This window comes from Orbicella faveolata, unplaced genomic scaffold (genome assembly GCF_042242905.1).
Source record: "Orbicella faveolata isolate gen_17 unplaced genomic scaffold, um_ofav_v1 contig_2, whole genome shotgun sequence".
In the NCBI taxonomy this organism is placed as follows: domain Eukaryota; kingdom Metazoa; phylum Cnidaria; class Anthozoa; order Scleractinia; family Merulinidae; genus Orbicella; species Orbicella faveolata.
In genome coordinates this window covers 15,037,227-15,056,283 of record NW_028301547.1, presented here as the reverse complement: position 1 = coordinate 15,056,283, position 19,057 = coordinate 15,037,227, and the positions used below count along the sequence as shown (strand labels likewise).

Below are 19,057 nucleotides of genomic sequence, written 5' to 3'. Positions count from 1 at the left end.
ACATGAGCTACATAAGCACATGAGATGGTAAAGGGTATGGTTTTTTAGTCATTATGGTCTGAAACAGGTTATAGATTTTGACCATTATGGTCTTGAATAGGGTACACTGTGCATGTTTTGCACACTAAACTGGAATAAAGTTTAATTGAAACTACTTTCCACACCATTAACTTGATGAGAAATATTCAAATGAAGGGAAGGTGCCAAGCAAGTCTGGACAAAATGTACAGTACCGCTCAAAAGTAAGTTACCACCGTCTCACGAGAAGCATCTCATTTCTTGCGAGACTCATCTCAAAAGAAACGAGACAAGTCTCGAGAGAAACGAGACGTGTCTCATTTCTTGTGAGTGCACTGGAAGTACCAATACTTCACATCCGTTGGTATTCAAAACCTGTTTTGTGTAGAAGACGTCTGTATGGTATTGTATCAATTAGCGCAGTAGACACGATTTTCGTTCTCATCAGCAATGCATGTGTACCATGTGTGTATTATAAATTCTCAAGTGTCCAATAATGTTTCATATACATCGGCCAAACTGTTTTTATTCCAGCCACACTTGCTTAACGTTTCATTTTTGTAAATACATGCATGATAAAAGTTGAAGGTACCTGAGTTGTCGGCAACAGTCACTCATGTTTACAAATATGTTTTACAGTTGTATCGATTCTCTCATTGTATAGATCTTAAAACAACGTTTGTTTGCAACCCTAAACATGATTCATACAGTTGATAATCAAAATGTAGTGCTCATCAAACAGCATATAGAGTTTTGTCACCTGATCTACATGCAAGTTAAAGCCACGATCACAATCACTAGAGACCTTAAGCAAACACTGGAGGCAGTAAGGTGGACGCTAACAGGAAGTAAAATTTCCCGCTCTCGATCTAATTAGCATAATCACGTGGAGTGTTGCCCGCATCTTCCAACAGTGGCGGCGACGAGAAAGGTAGGTTTGGCCGCCTCGAGAGACGGTCACTTTATTTTCTGATTTGTAGCACCTAAAATACACGGAAACTCTTCTATAAAGCCAAAAAATGTTTTTTTGACACTTCTCTTTGTGTTCTATTTGCAAATATTTGATATTTCGTCTGCTTTACAGCGAAAATCTCACCTCACATTGGAGGTGTGAGTGAAGAAGAAAGATGGCAAGCGAAGGACAGAAAAGCAAAAGAAATGGGATTCACATTGTTCCGAGCGATGTTTACGTCTTGTAGACTTTAAAACTTTAGATTGCAAGTACTTGCTGGTACAAAATGCTATTTTGTTCTTCCAATTTGTCTCTATAACTTTGGAATATTTCCGAAAGGTGAATTGATAGACAGAACCTGTTTTTAATAAGCTTTTGTTTTCTCTCGTCTAGCTCGATCATGGAATGGACAGAAGCACATGATTTGATCCTAGCGAAGGAAGTCAGAGCTTCAGAACCATGGATCTCCAAACCAAGGACTGTAGATCGAGGAAAAGTATGGAATGCCATCACGGATCGTCTGAATGACGAAACCCCCGTGAAGTTTCAGGTGAAGAAGAAAAACGTACAGAAACATTTCAAACTACTACTGGACAAATTCAAGGCGAAACAAAAACATCAGGCGAAACCGAGTGGAGCTGACATCAAAGATAGCGAGATGGATATTCTGATGGAAGAAATATCAGAAAAATGGGAAGAGGCAGAGGCCAGTGATCTTGGTTGCACTAGTAAAGAAAAGGCCGATTCAGTCTTCGTAAGGAAAGTCAGGATTTTTCAACGTGTGTAGATCCCTCAACAATAGAAATTCATCCTCGTCTATGATGTCCTCAAACCATGCAACAGCTAGAAGGTCTCAGACTTCTCGAAAAGTTGCCATTATGCCCATAAAATCCATGAACAAAGTCAAATTGGACCACTGAAAACGAAAGCAAAACAGCTGTTGCTTGCCACCACTTTTACAAAAGCTTAATATTCTAATTTTGTGCCAAGAGGAGGCAGTCTCAACCCAACTCCCGCATGGCCATCGCCCCTCCACCTAACTGCCTTAAGTGTTTACTTAAGGTCTCTACTAAGTCAACACAGCAGCACCGCCTATGTTTTGTCAACTATCGCTCCCGACTGATTTGTCGGGAAACTTGACTAACTTTTTATTCAAAGATTGTGACCTGTGAAACAACGCTAAGTGATTCCTTGAATAACTTAATATTCAAACTTGTGAACACATGCTTAGCACATGACGCCTCGATTAACTTTTTATTCAAAGGTTGTGAACACACGAAACCACGCTTTGATCTTAAATCACTTCCCTTCACATTCGAATAACTTATTTATTTAAACTTGTGAACGCTCGCTTTACACATGAAATCTTGACTGACTTTTTATTCACACTTGTAAACATGCGACACCACACTTTGATCGTAAAACCTCAAATAACATTTTATGGAGTTATTTTTTGTAAAAAAAATACCTCTTAGTCGGCGCGTCGGGTATGTTTTGGACGGGTCAATGGATGAGTGAGTGAGTGAGAGATGTACGTATGTCACGCCAATCAGATTGGATCTACTATAAACAGCCAATCAAATTTCTTGTTGTAAAGGTAAATGGTATGTGAGAAGATTTGATCCCGATAAAGTTCAGAACAACCATATTCATTTTTCTATAAAAGAGGAGGAAGTATTCATATCTTGGGTTTACTTCGACATTTTCTATGGGTTAGGCTGAGGATTTTAGTTAAATGAACAAGATGAGCCTTGAAGTTTGAAACAGTTTGTGAGTTACTAGTATGCAAATGCAACAAGACATTTTTATCTTTAGTTACAAAGGTAACTTTATACTTTTGTTTTTCACAAGGAGTAAATTCAATTAGAGATCACGAATCGTCCCTTCTAGTTCTTAGGACATGTTTTAGAGGGGACGAGACTTTAGATTTGAAACAGTTTACAATAGTAAGTGCGGGTAACAATTATTTTGTTCTTGTTGCATGCAAATATAACGAGATATTTTTGTTTTTTAGTTACAAAGTGTAATTTGACACTCTTGTTTTTCACAAGGGAGTAAATTCAATCAGAGCGGATGAATCGTCACCACTCATTCCCACGAGATGTTTGCTATCTTTAGTAACAAATGGTAACTTAACACTTTCGCTTTTTATATAGGAGTAAATTCAATTAGAGCTGACAAGTTATCAGCTATTGTTTCCAGGACATTAAACAAAGAAGAAGCTTTCATTTCTGGACGGGTTTTACGTCTCTGCAGTAGCAGTTTAATAGTTTTATTTGATGACTTCCATTTCAGTCCAATATTTTTAAAGGTAAAAAGTACGAAAACTGTTCAAATGTTCTTTGAAGACTGCGCGGCACCAAGTTAAAGTGCAATTTAATTAAATCAGACTTTCAACGTGTCAGAGGTTTTTTCTCTTTCTTTCTATTTTCGGTGAAGTTGTGTTGTGTTGTGTGAAAAGGTAAACTTACAACTTGTATAAAATGCAAAAAAGTCTAAATTAATTTGAGTATTTTTGAGCAAAAATTCCTCTTGGGGGTTGGAAGGGTTATGTGATCGGTGAGGGAGGGAGTTATGCACGTGCACATGTCACCCCAATCAAAGTGTGGGTTGTATCAAAGAACGAATCAAATTGCCTGTTAGAAAATAAGATGGTATCTACATTAATCTGGAGACGTGTCAGATTACTGTAGTTTGTTCAGTCAAACATTTTATGGCTTACTATTTACCTATCTTATCATGACCGATGTAACATCGCAACCAAAAAAAAATGTTAAATTAACCAAGTCATTACTGTACCATGAATTCTCCTATCTCCGACACTTCACAGAAAAAAATAACTCTTGCACGCCTTGCATGCCTATGTTTCAAACTTGTGAACGTGCGAAACCACGCTTTGATCATGAAACCTCAACTAATTATAACTTGACCGCTGTATCGACCGATATATAAAATGTTTACTCACATACCACTCAAAATCTTGGCTGTCGAGCAACAAAAATTCTATCTGCTAAAGAGAAAGTACTGTACCATTTGAAAAAACGATTTATACCAAATAGAACCGGCAATGTTTTTGCCGCAACGCTTGGCAAAACAAACTTCATTGGCGCAATAAATCAACTGCGGCTAGACAGAACTTTCCCTTGCAAAAACATTGACTTAATGTAAATGTCGCATCGCATAAACAGTATTAGAAACTCCTGTCTTCAAAGATATAGTATTTTGGCGTTTGAATGAACGATTTATGCAAAACAGAACTGGACATATTTTTAGTGTTTGCCTTGACGTTTCGGAGAACAATAAAGTTCACTAATATTGTCGACTCATCGACACGTATTGCTAGACATAACTCGTGCTGGCAGAAAAATTTAAAACTATTGTAAATGGCGCATCTCAGAAACCTTGATAAAAACTCCTGTCTTTAAAGATATAGTATTTTGGCATTTGAATGAATGATTTATGTCAAATAGAACTGGAAATGTTTTTAGTGTTTGCCTTGACATTTCGGAGAACAATAAAGTTCATTAATGTTGTCGACTCGTCGACCCATACTGCTAGACAAAACTCACGCTAGCAGAAACATTTAAAACTATTGTAAATGGCGCATCTCAGAAACCTTGATAAAAACTCCTGTCTTCAAAGACATAGTATTTTAGCGTTTGAATGAACGATTTATGCCAAAGAGAACCGGAGATATCATTTTTTCAACAATTTCCGTGACGCTTTCACGACTCCCATTTATAAACAATTGACTCGCCAGTGCATGCCGAAAGCCTGAACATTTTTCTCCTACACAACATTAAATGTTTGTTTAAGTTAGCGGTTATTGAAGAGCAAGCAAATGTAGGTAACTGAATCATTCAGACTGAGCAAGATTCGCAAAATCAACTCTTTGCCCCCGTGATCGCATGAATTGAAACGCATGTAACTCTACTTGTAGTTACGTTTGATGTTCGATATTACCTTTGTTCGATATGAATCGAGCAAATGATCGATGCATATTTTATGTTGGACAGTCCCATCGATTTGACAACAAACTGCAGAGCAGCAATCGTTACACGTAACCGGTTTCTTACGCGTAATATATGCCATACTAATCACTTCAGTGATTTTCGAGAGAAATGAGATGCGTCTCGCAAGAAATGAGAAACGTCTTGAGAGAAACAAGACAAGAGGTGGTAACTTACTTTTGAGTGGTACTGTAAATAAAGTGGGGAACCCTCTTGTCAAATGTTTAGGCAAAAGGAAGCTATTCCTGGTTAGCCAAGGTCATGTAGCAGTACTAGAGAGATGTACAAATAAATATTTAGAGGTCTGAAATAGGATATTGGTTAAATTTGACTCAGGTCTGAAATAGGGTAAGGGTTTCTTCAAATGCACTGCATAGCCCTGCTGAAAATATTTGGAAGTAAACCCTGCAGGGAAAAAAATCAAATCACTTGAAAGCACTGCAGGATGTATGTGAGGCCGTAGCTTGTAGTACTTGCTTCTATTTAGGAGTGTGAAGATTGAGGAAACAAGTGCCTCAAGAGTTAATGACAGCCCTGGTATAGTGTATGTACTAAAAGCATGGTTAAAGGGCTAATTCTAACTTTCTTAAGTTCACACACCTGGTAAAAAATGTATCTTTTTGTTCTGAAGCAGATGATGGGGTGGAACCATCCACATCATGAGCAATCTGCTCTCCTCTAGGTGCATAATAGTTTGCACTATTTGTGTTTATTGATAACTCAAGTTCAACCTGTAGTCAAACAAACACAACCAACCAAAAAAGGTTTGAAATCATGAAATATGGCATGTGATAGTACACATATAGGGTTAGAAAGAATCCACTTTCAATAGAAGTTCAAAAATGAACTTACAAGGCAATACAACACTGATTACTGAATCACATGAAACTTACAGCTACAGTCTCTGTGCACTTGTCTTAATGATCATATCATGTGCTCATTGGTCATTTACAAAACAGAAGCAGTTACTGAACAGCAAAACAAATATACATGTAGAAAAATGCAACTATGGTATGTGCGGCAAATAAAGAAGAGAAACCGGAAACTCATGTCTGCTGGAGAGGGGGCATTGTCAAAGGTCTTTGAAATGCCATGCTCCCATAAGTGACCATCCAAAATGTCACGCCTAGCTGGTCACAACCTGAGGTTCCACTGTATAACATTTTGTTGATGGAGGAGCTGTTACAATTTGAACACTCTTTTGGTGCCTTTGTGACTGCACTGCTAATAACTTCTGAAAATGGAATATTTTTAAGTCTGTTGATCTACTTCTCACACTGAATTCAATTCCCACATTGAATTTTCTTAAATAGACAGCTTAATGAGGATCTTGTCTACTATTATCAGCACCTCTACCTCATCATATATCAGTGATGGAGGCTGTCTAGATTTCTTACCTTCTGCTGCTCTGGCTTAATTCTTGCTCCAATATGAGGTATATTGTCATAAGGTATATCACCAGGACGTACCGGGTACTAAAACAAATATGAGAAGAAATTCCATTATTAAATTTTATCATGTGAACTCTTTTACCAACAGGCATATGATTGATAGAACAGTACAATTCCATGGTTCTTTAAAATAAACTTTTCTCTTGGGACTTCAAGTGGTAAGACAGTACTGTCCATGTACACACTGTACATACATAATCCTCTTCGTATTTAAGTGACACATAAGGTTACAGATCACCAATATCCTTGTCAAAGCCAACTAATAGTTAAAAAGGTTATGCCTAATATCACTGGGTGTTAGAAGGCTTAACTGTTTTTTCTTTCTTTTTTAGAATCTACCACAAACCCATTAATGGTTTTATGGCAGATTCTTTGATCTGTCCTGGCTAATTTTGTGTGAAATTCTTTCATATACGTCAAGTACAAACACCATTTATGTTACAGAATTCAGCTCTGCCTACAGTGTGTGTAAGTAACAAGTGCTGGGGTCACCTTTAGTATTTCTGTTAACTTGGTGTTATTGCTTCTTAAGTGTATTGTTTGTTCTTCTATTTCAGTTTTTGTAAACTGGTACATGAGGACAGAGCCCATTGCTTTGATTTTTGCATTATCCTTGCACATGGAGCAGTTATAAAAATTGAAAAATCAAGAGGAGGGGTATCACATGGTCTTTGCGAGCATTTGCGTGCAGGCAAGCAGTCCATTTATTTTTGTGAGCAAGAGCAGTGATTAAATTTGTCTTGTGAGCAATGAGAACTTTGGAAAATACCCATAGCGAGCAGTGAGAACTTCGGAAATTTTACACTAAGCAGAATCTCTTATTTGTTTTAAAAAAGGAAACATTGTTTTACACCAAGTAATCTGGCTGACACCTCCAAAACTCAGCAATAGGCGCAAAACAAGGCAAAACATTGAGATCTTATCGCAGTTCAACCAATCCCAGCAGCTTACAGCCAATTATACTTTGTTTGATGCTGTTTGATGCCAAATTATGTCACATAGCTTCACTTGAGTCAGAGGGTGGAAGCTCAAGGAGATCCAAAGTTTTCTAACCCAACCAGTAACCAACATCGTGAACACACCACGAGAAGAAGCTAAAAGCTACCACACTTTGAAGCAGGATTCACAAAATTGGTAGCAATCAAGCACATTTTAATGAGAATACAAGCATGCGAGCAGTTGCAAAAATTCTGCAAGCATGAATGAGAAAGCACTCATCTAATTTTTGTGAGCAGTTCCAGCAAAGGCCAAATTTTGCAAGCACTTTTAAATATAATGGGACCATTCGATACCCCTTAGAGGATTTGAATGAAAAAAGTTCCTGGAAGTATTGATGCCTTACCATTCAACAACTTTGTGTGCAAAAAATACAACATCCTCCTCAGAGGGTATTAAAAACTTCTGCTCCCACCTATGCCTATGGCTACAACTGAGCTCAGAAGGCGGAAGAAAGAAACCTTAAACAGCTCTCAATTCTCTCAAGCAAAGATTGTTAGTAAAACTTATGGCTTATCGCCGTCAGGAGCAGACTTAAATTTCGAAGGAAATATCTTTAGCGGAGTTCAAACTAGTGGAGTTCCTTTATAACTTGACTAACATGAGCTAATTCGTAATACTAAATTTCCATGAGAAAGTTTCAAGGAATTTCTGCATTGATTCGTACGTTTACCATACGTCTACATGCAGTAATACCTGAAACAAGTAGAGCTTGTTGGCCAAAGTCTGGGCCAAATAAACGTCCACCTATGGAAGAATTAGAAAGATCTATGCCTTATAAAACTGCTCTCTTAGTAAATGGTGGAAGTTTGTTTACAATCATGATATAGCAAACCTCCGCCACGACCGGGTCTTCTTCTCCATCCTCCGCCATGTTTTTTCACCATCATGCTTGGGACATGCGCACTTACCACGTGCGGAGAAGCTTCGAAGCTCGCCCCAGGCCTGTGATTGACAATCGCTTGTTTTTGCCCAAATTTTTCTCTTGTTTTCACTGATTTTCTTGAAATTAGCAAATTAAAGACAGCAAAGCTTGATCTGCAGTGTTTAACTTTCAAAAAGATATTGTCATAGACCTTTGTTGTTGAAATACATTGCAAGTCTTGCAAGATTAAGAATATCACGCAAACAGCAGTGATAAACATTGTATTCCAACGCATTTCAATACAGAACTTGACGTTCCGTATGCTAGTATACATACATTTTCAAAAGTGACTGTTACAATCTTTTGAAAACCATATATATTGTAAAAATGAGAGGTCTGGAACCTAGCCTGAGAAAAATGATCTGCAACAGTACGTTTAGCCTGCGAGCATGCTCAAGTTGGAACACACCTGACTCCTTCCCTCCGGATCGCGGATCACTCACGGTTTCTGGTAAACCAGGCTAATAGGACTCGACAAAAATCGTCTCGATATAATGTGTGCTCGATATGCAACGAAGACGTGACTGGTTTAAAAAACCAGGCTCTTTCTTGAAGCGTTCGGAAAACGAGACATGTTTTGACGGAAAACTCTTCAAAGAAGACTCGTCGGAAGACTCGTTCGGAGTGTTCGGAAAACGAAACTTGTTAAAACGAGACTCGTTTGGAATAACGCGACTCGTTTTGAATAACGAGACTCGTTTGGAAAAACGAGACTCGTTTGGAAAACGAGACTCGTTCGGGAAACGAGACTTATTCAAAAATCGAGACTCGCTCGTGAAACCATTTTTGTTCGTGAAAGGAGGCTAGTTAATTATTAAGTTCTTTTCAGTAAATTGACAACCCGATCGATAGACTGAGTTTGATTTTAATTTCAATGTTAATTGTAAAATTTAAATATTATGCAAAAGTTTTTATTCGCAATCTTACAAACTATATAAATGCTAACCAGAAACTGTAACTTTAAAAGATCTTAACCTTGAAGCCACACGCGCAGGCTCTCACACGCTTGCCCGGTTTCTTGTGCCTGTGAAATTAAATCTTGCTGTTCCTCTTGATAGGAAATTGTCATAGATTTTTAAAAACAGATGGGTAACGCCCCTGAAAACCACATCATTATCGGCTAAAAGCGATACAGGCGATTTAAAACGCTTTGTTCCACCAATTGCAATGTATTTTGTTTACTAAAAAATTACAACAATAAAGCATTTTTGAATTACTCCCTAGACACTACGTACAATCTGCGACAAAATTCAGTAAGCACCTTTTTAGGCCGAACTCAAAAATGAACTTTAAAACCAAACACACCTCGAAATACAATACTCCAACCCTTTCCTACATTCAATGTTGTACAAGCACAAATGAGGAAAAAACTAATTTATCAGGGGAGAGTCGGTCAAATTTAAGGGAATCGAGTCTAAAATAATATAAAAATATTGTGATCTCAGCGGCAATGTGTGGGCTATTGTGTCGCAGATTGTAGGCCCATCTTTCTTTCAGACAATATGCTGTAAAAATTATCTTAAGGAAAATGCATGCGTTATTGTATGTACAAACTGCAACACGATCTATCTATGTTATCCGGAGCAAAATACATCGCATTTACTACGCTTAATTATTCTAGTGCGCATTAAATTGTTCCACTGATTTTCATTTCAATAAACTTCAAAAGCTTTCGCAACACTTTATGTTTTTGTTATAGCTAAGGGTAACTAATCCTGTAATGGACTGGAATACGAAGTTCATTGTTATACCTCCCAACTCAAATACGTGTCACGTGTAATTTTTCTCGCCCTATAAAAACAACAACTCGAACTTTCAATTCGAACGTGTTCAAGATCCGGCAAATTTGTGCGTCAGTCAAGCTAATAACTTGCTCGTTGTAGTGACGGGAAAGAAACACTTTCAAGTCATAACAGAGGAAGTTAAGCAAAAAAGCTCTTAATCCCCTAGTAAAGCAACCAAAAAAAAAAACACTTGAAAACAACCTTTGGATTGTACAGAATTAAGAACGATGAAGTTCTTAGAACTAAACAAACCAAAACTCGTAAGCATGACGTACATTTTAGATTTATTCTATTTTTGAATTGGAAGGTATAACAAACACTTCATGACTGACCTACGGGAAACAAAACTCTGTTTCCAGTGGGGCCAGTCATTAAGTGCATCTTGTTATACAGCTAGAGTTAATTTGAATATCACGCTTGTTCTTATTGGTTGATTTAGGGTCACGTAATTACAGTTACAGTTACAATTACCGTAAATTAAAAATTACAATTACAGAATTATTGCGCGCTCTCTCACTAACCAGAGGTTACTTTTTCTTCTACTTGATTTATTACTTTTCACTAAACGTAGCCACCCCCCTTCCCCTCTTCGTCTCGGGGAAACATCGACATTCTCGGGAAAACAAAGCTAACTGTTTCCCTTGGGACCAGTAATTAAGTATATATTACACAATATAGTCTCTATACTGTGAAGACAATACCGGTAGAAAATTTGTTATGATGCTATCCAGTCCTCGCCATTGCCTCCACATCCTGTGGTTCCGTAAAAAACCAAGCAGACAATCTAATTGGGCTACGCCAATCGTATAATTTATTCCAGGATTCAAGATTATTCGATCTAAAGAGGTAATACAAAATTCCATTGAGAAACCAAACAGACGATCGGAATATAAACGCAAACCTAAGTTACATTGTTTTAAGCCTGAGTTACAGTACTAAACTTACTTCTTTGACGATGTCCAATCAGATTGTTTTGCGGTTTGTCCAGGTCAGGCAACAGATAAACAGATTGGAAAACAGCAGAAAACGGGTCAGCGAAACAGGTCAGCAACGAAGGCGTTCACAGTGAAAATATCTGCGACAATAAACTAACTATCCAAGCTCAAAGGTCAATTGACCGTATCGGTTACGCGGCTAAATGTCAATCAAAAGATATTTACGAAATCAAACGTCAATCAAATGCTAATTGTTCATATATTAACGGAACATTCTCCGCCCCGATAAGGGCGTAGTCCTTATCTTATCAGCTGTTCGTTCAGTCGTCACCTTCTACAGGGTGAATGACTGCAATCTTTGTAACTGGACGGCTGTACTCTCCTGTGGCTGTTCTGACTTTAACATTACGAACTCGTCCATCTGGTCCAGGATAAACTTCGATTATTCGGCCCACTGCCCACTTGCCTCTTACTGCATTTTGCTCAGCCACTGTTACTATGTCATTAACTTGTACGTTTCGCTTCTCCACGTGCCACTTCTTTCTCGGTACTAGGACAGGAAATACGTCCCTAGTCCAACGCTTCCAGAACGAGTCGACAATTTTTTGCACGAACTCCACTCGTCTGCGTGGGTTTCTTGTGTCTTTGAACGGACCTTGTGGTACTTCTGGTGTTGCTCTTCCAAGGAGCATGTCGTTCGGACACAGGTAGGCTCCGTCATCTGGATCAGTGGGAATGCGACCGATGGGGCGTTGATTCACTAAGTTTGCAACTTCTAAAAGACAGGTGTACAGCTCAAAAGGCGTTAGAAGCTGCTCGCCAATTGCTATCTTAAGTGATTTTTTACAGCTCTTTACAAGGGCTTCTGCACATCCATTTTGGTGTGGCGCAGCTGGTGTAGTGAAGATCCACTGAATTTTCTTTTCCCCGCAGAACTCACGTAATTGATTGGCATCTAGACCTTCCACCATCTCTCTCAGTTCGTTAGCAGCACCAACCATCTGTGAACCGTTATCGCTTAGCATTACTGCCGGGTAGCCTCTGATTGAAAAGAATCTTCTTAGGACGTGCATAAACTCCATTGTAGTTAGGTCAACTGCTAATTCCAGATGGACAGCTCTTGTGTTTAAACAGGTAAAGATGACGCCATAGTGCTTAGCCGTCTTGTTTCTCCCGATTCTTACGCTGTAAGGACCAAAGTAATCGCAGGCGGTATAGTGGAACGGAGGCGTGTTTGGTGCTAAGCGGAGAACAGGGAGGTCTGCCATAAGTTGCGTTTCAGCCTTGTGTGCCAATTCACGGCAGAATGCACACTTGAATTTCACAGATTTGCTTAACTTGTTCGCCTTCAAGATCCAAAACTTTCTCCTGGTCTTGCCTGTCGTAGCTGCCACCCCGGTGTGTCCGTGCTGATGGGCGTGTCTTGTTACCAGCAAAGAGATCCAGTGGTCACTTGGAAGAAGGGCGGGGTGTCTTGTCTCATATGACACGATAGCTTCGTCCACTCTTTCTCCAACTCTTATTACTCCGTTTTCATCTTTGAACGGGCTGAGAGATTTGAAATCACCTCTTTCTAGGCGGCTGTGCAAGGTTGACTGTGCTTGCTTTATCCAGTAAATCTCTGCTTGCTGAAGCTCTTCAGGGGCCAGCGGTCCTTCCTTTCCGTCTTGATCGTATTTTCTCAGTCGTATTTTCACCGCTAGTCTGCGTATACGTGCCGTCACGCGGATTAGTTTTCTCCAGCTGGAGAACTTGGACGGATCGATCGCATCTTTAGCTTTCTGCGTTGCAGCTGCGGTCAGTATCCGTGCTTGTCGACGTTCCATGTCTTCATCTGAGCCTGGCGAAGCGATCTTAATCGGCCACCGACCTTCTGGTAAGTACAAGAACTCCGGGCCATTCATCCATCTGCCCTGCAGTTCATCAACAGAGATCCCTCGTGACAGGTCGTCAGCTACATTATCCTCACTGGGGATGTGCTTCCACTGGCTTGGATCTGAGTTACTCTGAATTTCTCCCACTCTGGAGGATACGAACGGTTTGAAGCTGCGAGACGGACTTTGAATCCAGGCCAAGGTGATAGTGCTGTCGGTGAAGAACTTAACATCTTGAAACTGTACCCTAGTTTCCTCCTGAATGGTTTTGGCTAGGCGGGTTGCGAGAACGGCTGCCTGTAGCTCCAAGCGCGGGATCGTGAGCTGTTTCAGCGGTGCTACTCGGGACTTCGCTGCGATGAACTTGACTGAGTAAGTGTCATCCTTTCTTTGGCGTAGGTAGGCGCATGCTCCGAATGCGTCTTGCGATGCGTCAGCGAAAACACACAGCATTGGCGGATCCACGGCTTTGTCTGCAGTTAAACATCTTTCGAAGGACACATTGTCCAACTCTTTCATTTCTTTGAACAAAGAGATCCACTGATCCTGAACTGCGACTGGTACCTCATCGTCCCAGTCTAATCCCAACTGCCACAGTTTTTGCAGCCCTATCTTCGCCCTGATTATGAATGCTGCAGCGAATCCAATCGGATCGTAAATTCGAGCCACCTGGCTTAAGATCATTCTCTTCGTCATCTTCAAAGGCACAGGGTTTGGTCTGTCGTCTAGCTTTAGCAACTCTGTCCTCACTCGGAAGTAGAACTCGTCTGTTCGAAAGTTCCACAGGGTTCGCAGGACTTTCTCCTCGTTTCCTTGAAATAGATTCATCTCCTTCTCTGTGTCACTGTTTTCTTTCTCTTCAAGCATCTCGTTGGAAATCCATCCTTTAACTTTGAATCCTCCAGTCTTCAAGACCTTGTCAATATCTGTCGTTAATTTTCGGGCTTCATGTACTGTGTCTACAGAATCGCAGATGTCATCCATGTACACGTTGTTTGTGAGGACTTCAGCTACTTCTGGGTAGTCTACCTTGTTCTCTTGAGCTGTTTTCCTCAGGGCTATTTGCGCCATAGCGGGTGCAGGCTTGTCCCCAAATGTGAGAACAGTTTTGAGGTAGATGTCAGGATCTCTGTCCGTTTCCATGTTTCTCCATAGAAAGCGATGCACATGTTGATCCCTCTCGGGAATTAGGATCCTATGATACATCTTGGAGATGTCTCCCATAACTGCGACTTTCTTCTCTCTGAATCGTAAGACAACTCCAAATATGCCGTTTAAAAGATCGGGACCTTTCTTCCAGTAATCATTCAGAGTATGTCCTTGAAATACAGAAGATGAATTGAAAACAATTCGAACTGGAGTGCTCTTCTTGTCTGGCCTCAGCACGGCGTGATGAGGAATGTAGTGAACAGGTCCTTGATACGCGTTTTGTTCTTCCTTGGACAGCTTTCGCGCAAACTTCATGCTTTCCATTTCTTCCATCTGTTTGCAGTAGGCTTCGATTTGTTCAGGATTTCTTTTCAGGCGTCGTTCTGTTGACTCTAGGCGTTTCATTGCCAAATCTTTGTTGTCTGGGAGCAGGGTGGGGTCCTTTCTCCAGGGGTATGGAATCATCCATTGACTTCCAACTTTGATACATGTTTCCTCTATTAGCTTAGCTTCTTCTCTTTCTGTTTCAGACAGTTTGTCTGCATCGCAGACACAGGGTTTCACGGCCACACCCATAGTCTCTGTTGTCCAGAAGTCAGTTAAGTCTATTGGTGAGGCGTACTTGACGTGTAATATGCTGGTTATGTCACAGATCTGCTCTGGTTTTCCTCCAAAAACTACCCATCCAAGTGGCGACTTGCGAGCTAGTAGATGGTCCACTTGTCTCGTTTCACCAGCATGCATATGTGCGTGATCAATACCGATTAGCAGGTCCACATGTCCCTTGCCGCGGCGAAATCTCGCGTTAGGCAGGCCAAGAAGCTCCGGTAAGTGCGAAGTTTTCACTGTTGGGATTTCATCACTGATGCTCTGAATGCCGATTGCTTTAACGGTAAAACGCTTGCCGGTGTCTATGCAGGTTAGCTGAATTTTGTATTCTTTGGTTTTCATTGACTCTTCCTCCCCGCCAACTTTAGTAATTGTTATGGAAACATCCTTTCCCTTCAAGCCGAGAGTTTCTGCGGTATCCTGACGAATAAGGCTTACTTGAGCGCCAGAGTCAAGAAGAACATTTCCACATTTAAATAGGCCGTTAGCGCTGCCGATGTTTGCGGAGAGTACAGGGAGAATAGCTTCTTTCGTATTGACTGATGTAGCGACGCTAATCTCGACAGTATTGCTCTTATGAAGCAGCTGATGGTGATGTTGTGGACACCGCATTCCATTCTCCAGCTTTGCGCACTGTTGTTTACGCCTGCAGTTATCTACAGTGTGTCCCCTTCCGGCCCTCTTCAAACAGCTGAAGCACAGGTGATTTGCCTTTGCAGTTGCGATACGGTCATCAATGCTGAGAGCTGTAAACTTCGGGCATTGATCGGGCCAGTGGGATGAAGTTTTGCACAGCCAACATTTGTGCCAGACAGGTTTGCCGTCATTAGATGTGTAGTGATTCACGTGGCGTCTTCCAGATGAGCCCACTCTGATAGGAGCTGTGGCACGCATTCGTGACTTCATTTCCACGTTCATCCAGTTCATCAACGCTTCCAGGGTAGCAGGCTTCTTTTCTCTCTCCAGATCTCTCGCCCAGACCTTTCTGTCGTCAGAGCACATCTTTTGTTCGATAATGGAAAGCATATGGCTGTTGTCCATATCACTAGGGAGACCAACTTCTTTCAGGGTATTATAACATCTCTTGACTAGATGTACCAGGTCGCAAAATCGCGCATCTTCCCCTTCCTGCAAGGCTTTAAATTGGACAATATCCTGGGTCACAGTGTCTGACACAAATCTCGGGTCGCCATAGATCGAGTCCAGATATTCCCAGGCGGCGTCATAATCACTTCCGATACCTTTGATCAGTTCTAGCGGCTTATCTCTCAGGCATGTACGCAGGAGCGTTATTGCATCTCTCTTTGCGTATTTTGCTTCTATTGCGTGTTTGAAGTCAGAGCGGAAAATTGCATAATCTCTTACATTCCCAGCGAAAACAGGTAGTTTTGGTTTTTCGAGCTTAAACGTGCACGCGCCAGCTTGACCTTTATCACTAGTGGTTTCTTTGTTTATTGCGGGATTTTGCTTGTCATCGGCCTTTTGAACACTGTTAATTTCTTTATCTGAAGTGCCTTCAACTTTTCCGGCGTTAATTTCTGGGGGTGTTTGGCCAATTGGTTGAATATTTGTCATTCCAGGGGTGTGGCTAGGTGTTGGAGGCTGCATATTTGGAATTCCTTCATTACCCGGTACTTCATCGGTTAAAGCGCTCTCCTTTCCTTTACTTAAATCACCATTCTCAGCTAAATCTTTCGAACCACACTGCTCAACACTTTCAATGAACATTTTCGCGTCTACTTCTAGCCTCATGAAAATTTCTTGGCATTCAGAGAGCCATTTTTCTTCAGTTTCATACGCTTCATCATCTTCGATGTGCTTGGCATAATCCTCGTGCTTAGCCACTAAGTTCTCATACGCTCCCTGAAGCTTAATTATGGCTTGTCTTACCTCATTCGGAGGCCTTTTGTACTCAACTGCATGTACCAACGCTTTTCCAACTCGTGTAAAGTTCGATTTGGCAGTACGTCGGTCGGTCTTGGCTTGTTTTACCGCCGCTTCATCCATGACCGAGTGCGTTTCTGTGGATCAGCGCAGGGGTTTTCTTCATCCAGCCAAGAAATCGAATGAAATGGTTCCGTAAAAAACCAAGCAGACAATCTAATTGGGCTACGCCAATCGTATAATTTATTCCAGGATTCAAGATTATTCGATCTAAAGAGGTAATACAAAATTCCATTGAGAAACCAAACAGACGATCGGAATATAAACGCAAACCTAAGTTACATTGTTTTAAGCCTGAGTTACAGTACTAAACTTACTTCTTTGACGATGTCCAATCAGATTGTTTTGCGGTTTGTCCAGGTCAGGCAACAGATAAACAGATTGGAAAACAGCAGAAAACGGGTCAGCGAAACAGGTCAGCAACGAAGGCGTTCACAGTGAAAATATCTGCGACAATAAACTAACTATCCAAGCTCAAAGGTCAATTGACCGTATCGGTTACGCGGCTAAATGTCAATCAAAAGATATTTACGAAATCAAACGTCAATCAAATGCTAATTGTTCATATATTAACGGAACATCCTGTCGTCCAGATAGGCCTGGAGATCATCCCGAGAGATACCACGCCGTCCTTTGAGGGGCCTTTCAAATTTGCCCACGCAGATTCGGCTTCCTGAGTGTGAACACCAGTTACTGGGTCCACGAAGTTATCTGCGTGGACAACAACGCGATGTCGAGCGACGTGGTTGGGCAGATGTTGGTCCAGGTTTCTGTAGGCCCCCCAGTCATCGGTGTACACTTCACTGCCTGGTAGGAGACATTTTGCAAGAATCGGCAACAGTGTCGCACTATCCCGACTCGCCACCACTTCATAATAACCCCTTGCAGGCCTCGTGGCTGTTGAAATGACTCCAAAGACCCACAAGTCGGGAGCTCTTCTTCCTCTGTTACACTAATAGAGTTAACGATTGTTGATTAGTGAAACTATTTGTCAAAGAATTCAACCAAATTTGACAAAGCAGCAATATCACAACCAAGACATGTATACCAACTAACCTTTGCTTTGTGATTAAATTTGCTTTCGTCGCACTTCACGACAGCTGTTCCCCCAAACGGAATAAAAGGGTTTGTTGCGATGTCCGCTGAACATACGTCCTCCAAACTTCGGAAAACAGTGCAGACTAGGTTGTTATTTATGGACATCATGCTAGCGGTGGATTTACGACTCTGGTCCGTAGACCAGAAGTAAATCATCATTAAAAGTTCCCCCAGAGGGATTTTTGGCCACTTGGTAAAAAAACTGTTAGTTCTGATACTTCGTTTCTTCTTGCAAGTACTGCATCTCCTAAAGGAATAGAACCAGTGTCAAATTCAGAATTCATTTGGACGCCCCTATTAGAGGTTTAAAAGGGATATCACTACAGTAGTTCTCGGTCTCATATCTTCTACGCCCAAGCGGAATGGCTCACTCTACAGCTTCAAACAGAGTGCGTTTTGGGTAAGAGATTTGCTATGGGGTTCCGGGAAGACTTACTTAGTCTGCGTTTTTAGCAATGACATATCCGAGATATGACATAGTCTCGTTTTCTGGACGTTTGCTATACAATAGCAACGCGGTTAGCCTGCAAGAAAGAAACATGATCTTATTGCTCCAGTAGCCCCAGCACTATTACTCCATTTTTGTCATGAGAACTCGCCAAAACTTTGTGCCCGTATATCTCTGTGGAGTTGTGGTTTGTTTTCTTAATTTACACGCTCCTTATATCTGCGTTCCCTTAGATTTTTGTATTTTAAAAACTAGAAGCGGAAATGACGTATGATAAATGACAATAGAGTAATGAAGCTCGCATTTATGGTTCAACATATAATACGAGTATACCCAACTTGCGTGACTTGCCATCCAACATGGCAGGTGACACGAATGAGAAGGAGAGCTCGAGAGGAGCGAACAGGAAGCGCGTGATAGTGCCACGCTCGCAGCAGGCTACCAAGCGATGTTTTTTTAAAGAAAGACATTAACTCCATTAGAAAGAAAGCCGAACAGGCCCTTGCGGGGGCCCTAGTGAAATTTCACCACAGGCGCGTAGAAAGGCTTAAGAATAAGTACAGAAAGCTCGAACAAGTCTCGCAGAAGTTTCCATGAAACCAACCAGTCTTCCAACAAAACGCCGGCTAGAAATAGAAATGCGAACGAAGATAAGAAAGACAACGAGCTAGCCGAAGTGTTGAAAACCAAGATCAGAGAGGTCGATATATTGCTGGAACAAATGAGATCACAAGCAACGAATAAAAAAAGTGAATCTTATCCTGTTGTCTTATCTGACCCTTTAGAAATAAGGGGGGAAGGGAAAAGAAACAACACAGATAACAAAGCGGTAAAGAGCCGCAAAAGATTAGAGCGGAGAAAAAT

The 19,057-nt window shown here is 41.0% G+C and overlaps 3 protein-coding genes across 5 annotated transcripts in view; 1 reads left to right on the top strand and 2 right to left on the bottom strand.

Annotated features, from left to right (window-relative positions):
* The window catches only part of LOC110047309 (DNA-directed RNA polymerase III subunit RPC5-like), a 37,330-nt gene extending 28,990 nt beyond the window's left edge, over nucleotides 1–8,340 (bottom strand). For 2 of the 3 annotated variants that reach the window (XM_089289823.1, XM_089289824.1), the window contains exons 1-4: nucleotides 8,263–8,340; nucleotides 8,124–8,174; nucleotides 6,378–6,455; nucleotides 5,581–5,711 (exon numbers count right to left, since the gene is read on the bottom strand). In XM_089289823.1, coding sequence (XP_089145949.1) covers nucleotides 5,581–5,711; nucleotides 6,378–6,455; nucleotides 8,124–8,174; nucleotides 8,263–8,301 — 299 coding nt within the window. In that variant the 5' untranslated portion in view covers nucleotides 8,302–8,340. The remainder of the gene's footprint in view (nucleotides 1–5,580; nucleotides 5,712–6,377; nucleotides 6,456–8,123; nucleotides 8,175–8,262) is intronic. The other variant, XM_089289825.1, reaches the window with a different exon arrangement.
* On the top strand, nucleotides 1,371–1,757 carry LOC110047310 (uncharacterized). The gene has a single exon (XM_089290290.1). It carries the CDS (start codon nucleotides 1,371–1,373, stop codon nucleotides 1,755–1,757), a length of 387 nt encoding a protein of 128 aa, XP_089146416.1.
* Nucleotides 8,341–10,924: 2,584 nt separating the features above from the next.
* LOC149112093 (uncharacterized) lies at nucleotides 10,925–17,214 on the bottom strand. The gene has a single exon (XM_089289820.1). It carries the CDS (start codon nucleotides 16,708–16,710, stop codon nucleotides 11,392–11,394), a length of 5,319 nt encoding a protein of 1,772 aa, XP_089145946.1. The 5' UTR covers nucleotides 16,711–17,214; the 3' UTR covers nucleotides 10,925–11,391.
* Nucleotides 17,215–19,057: the final 1,843 nt, after the last annotated feature.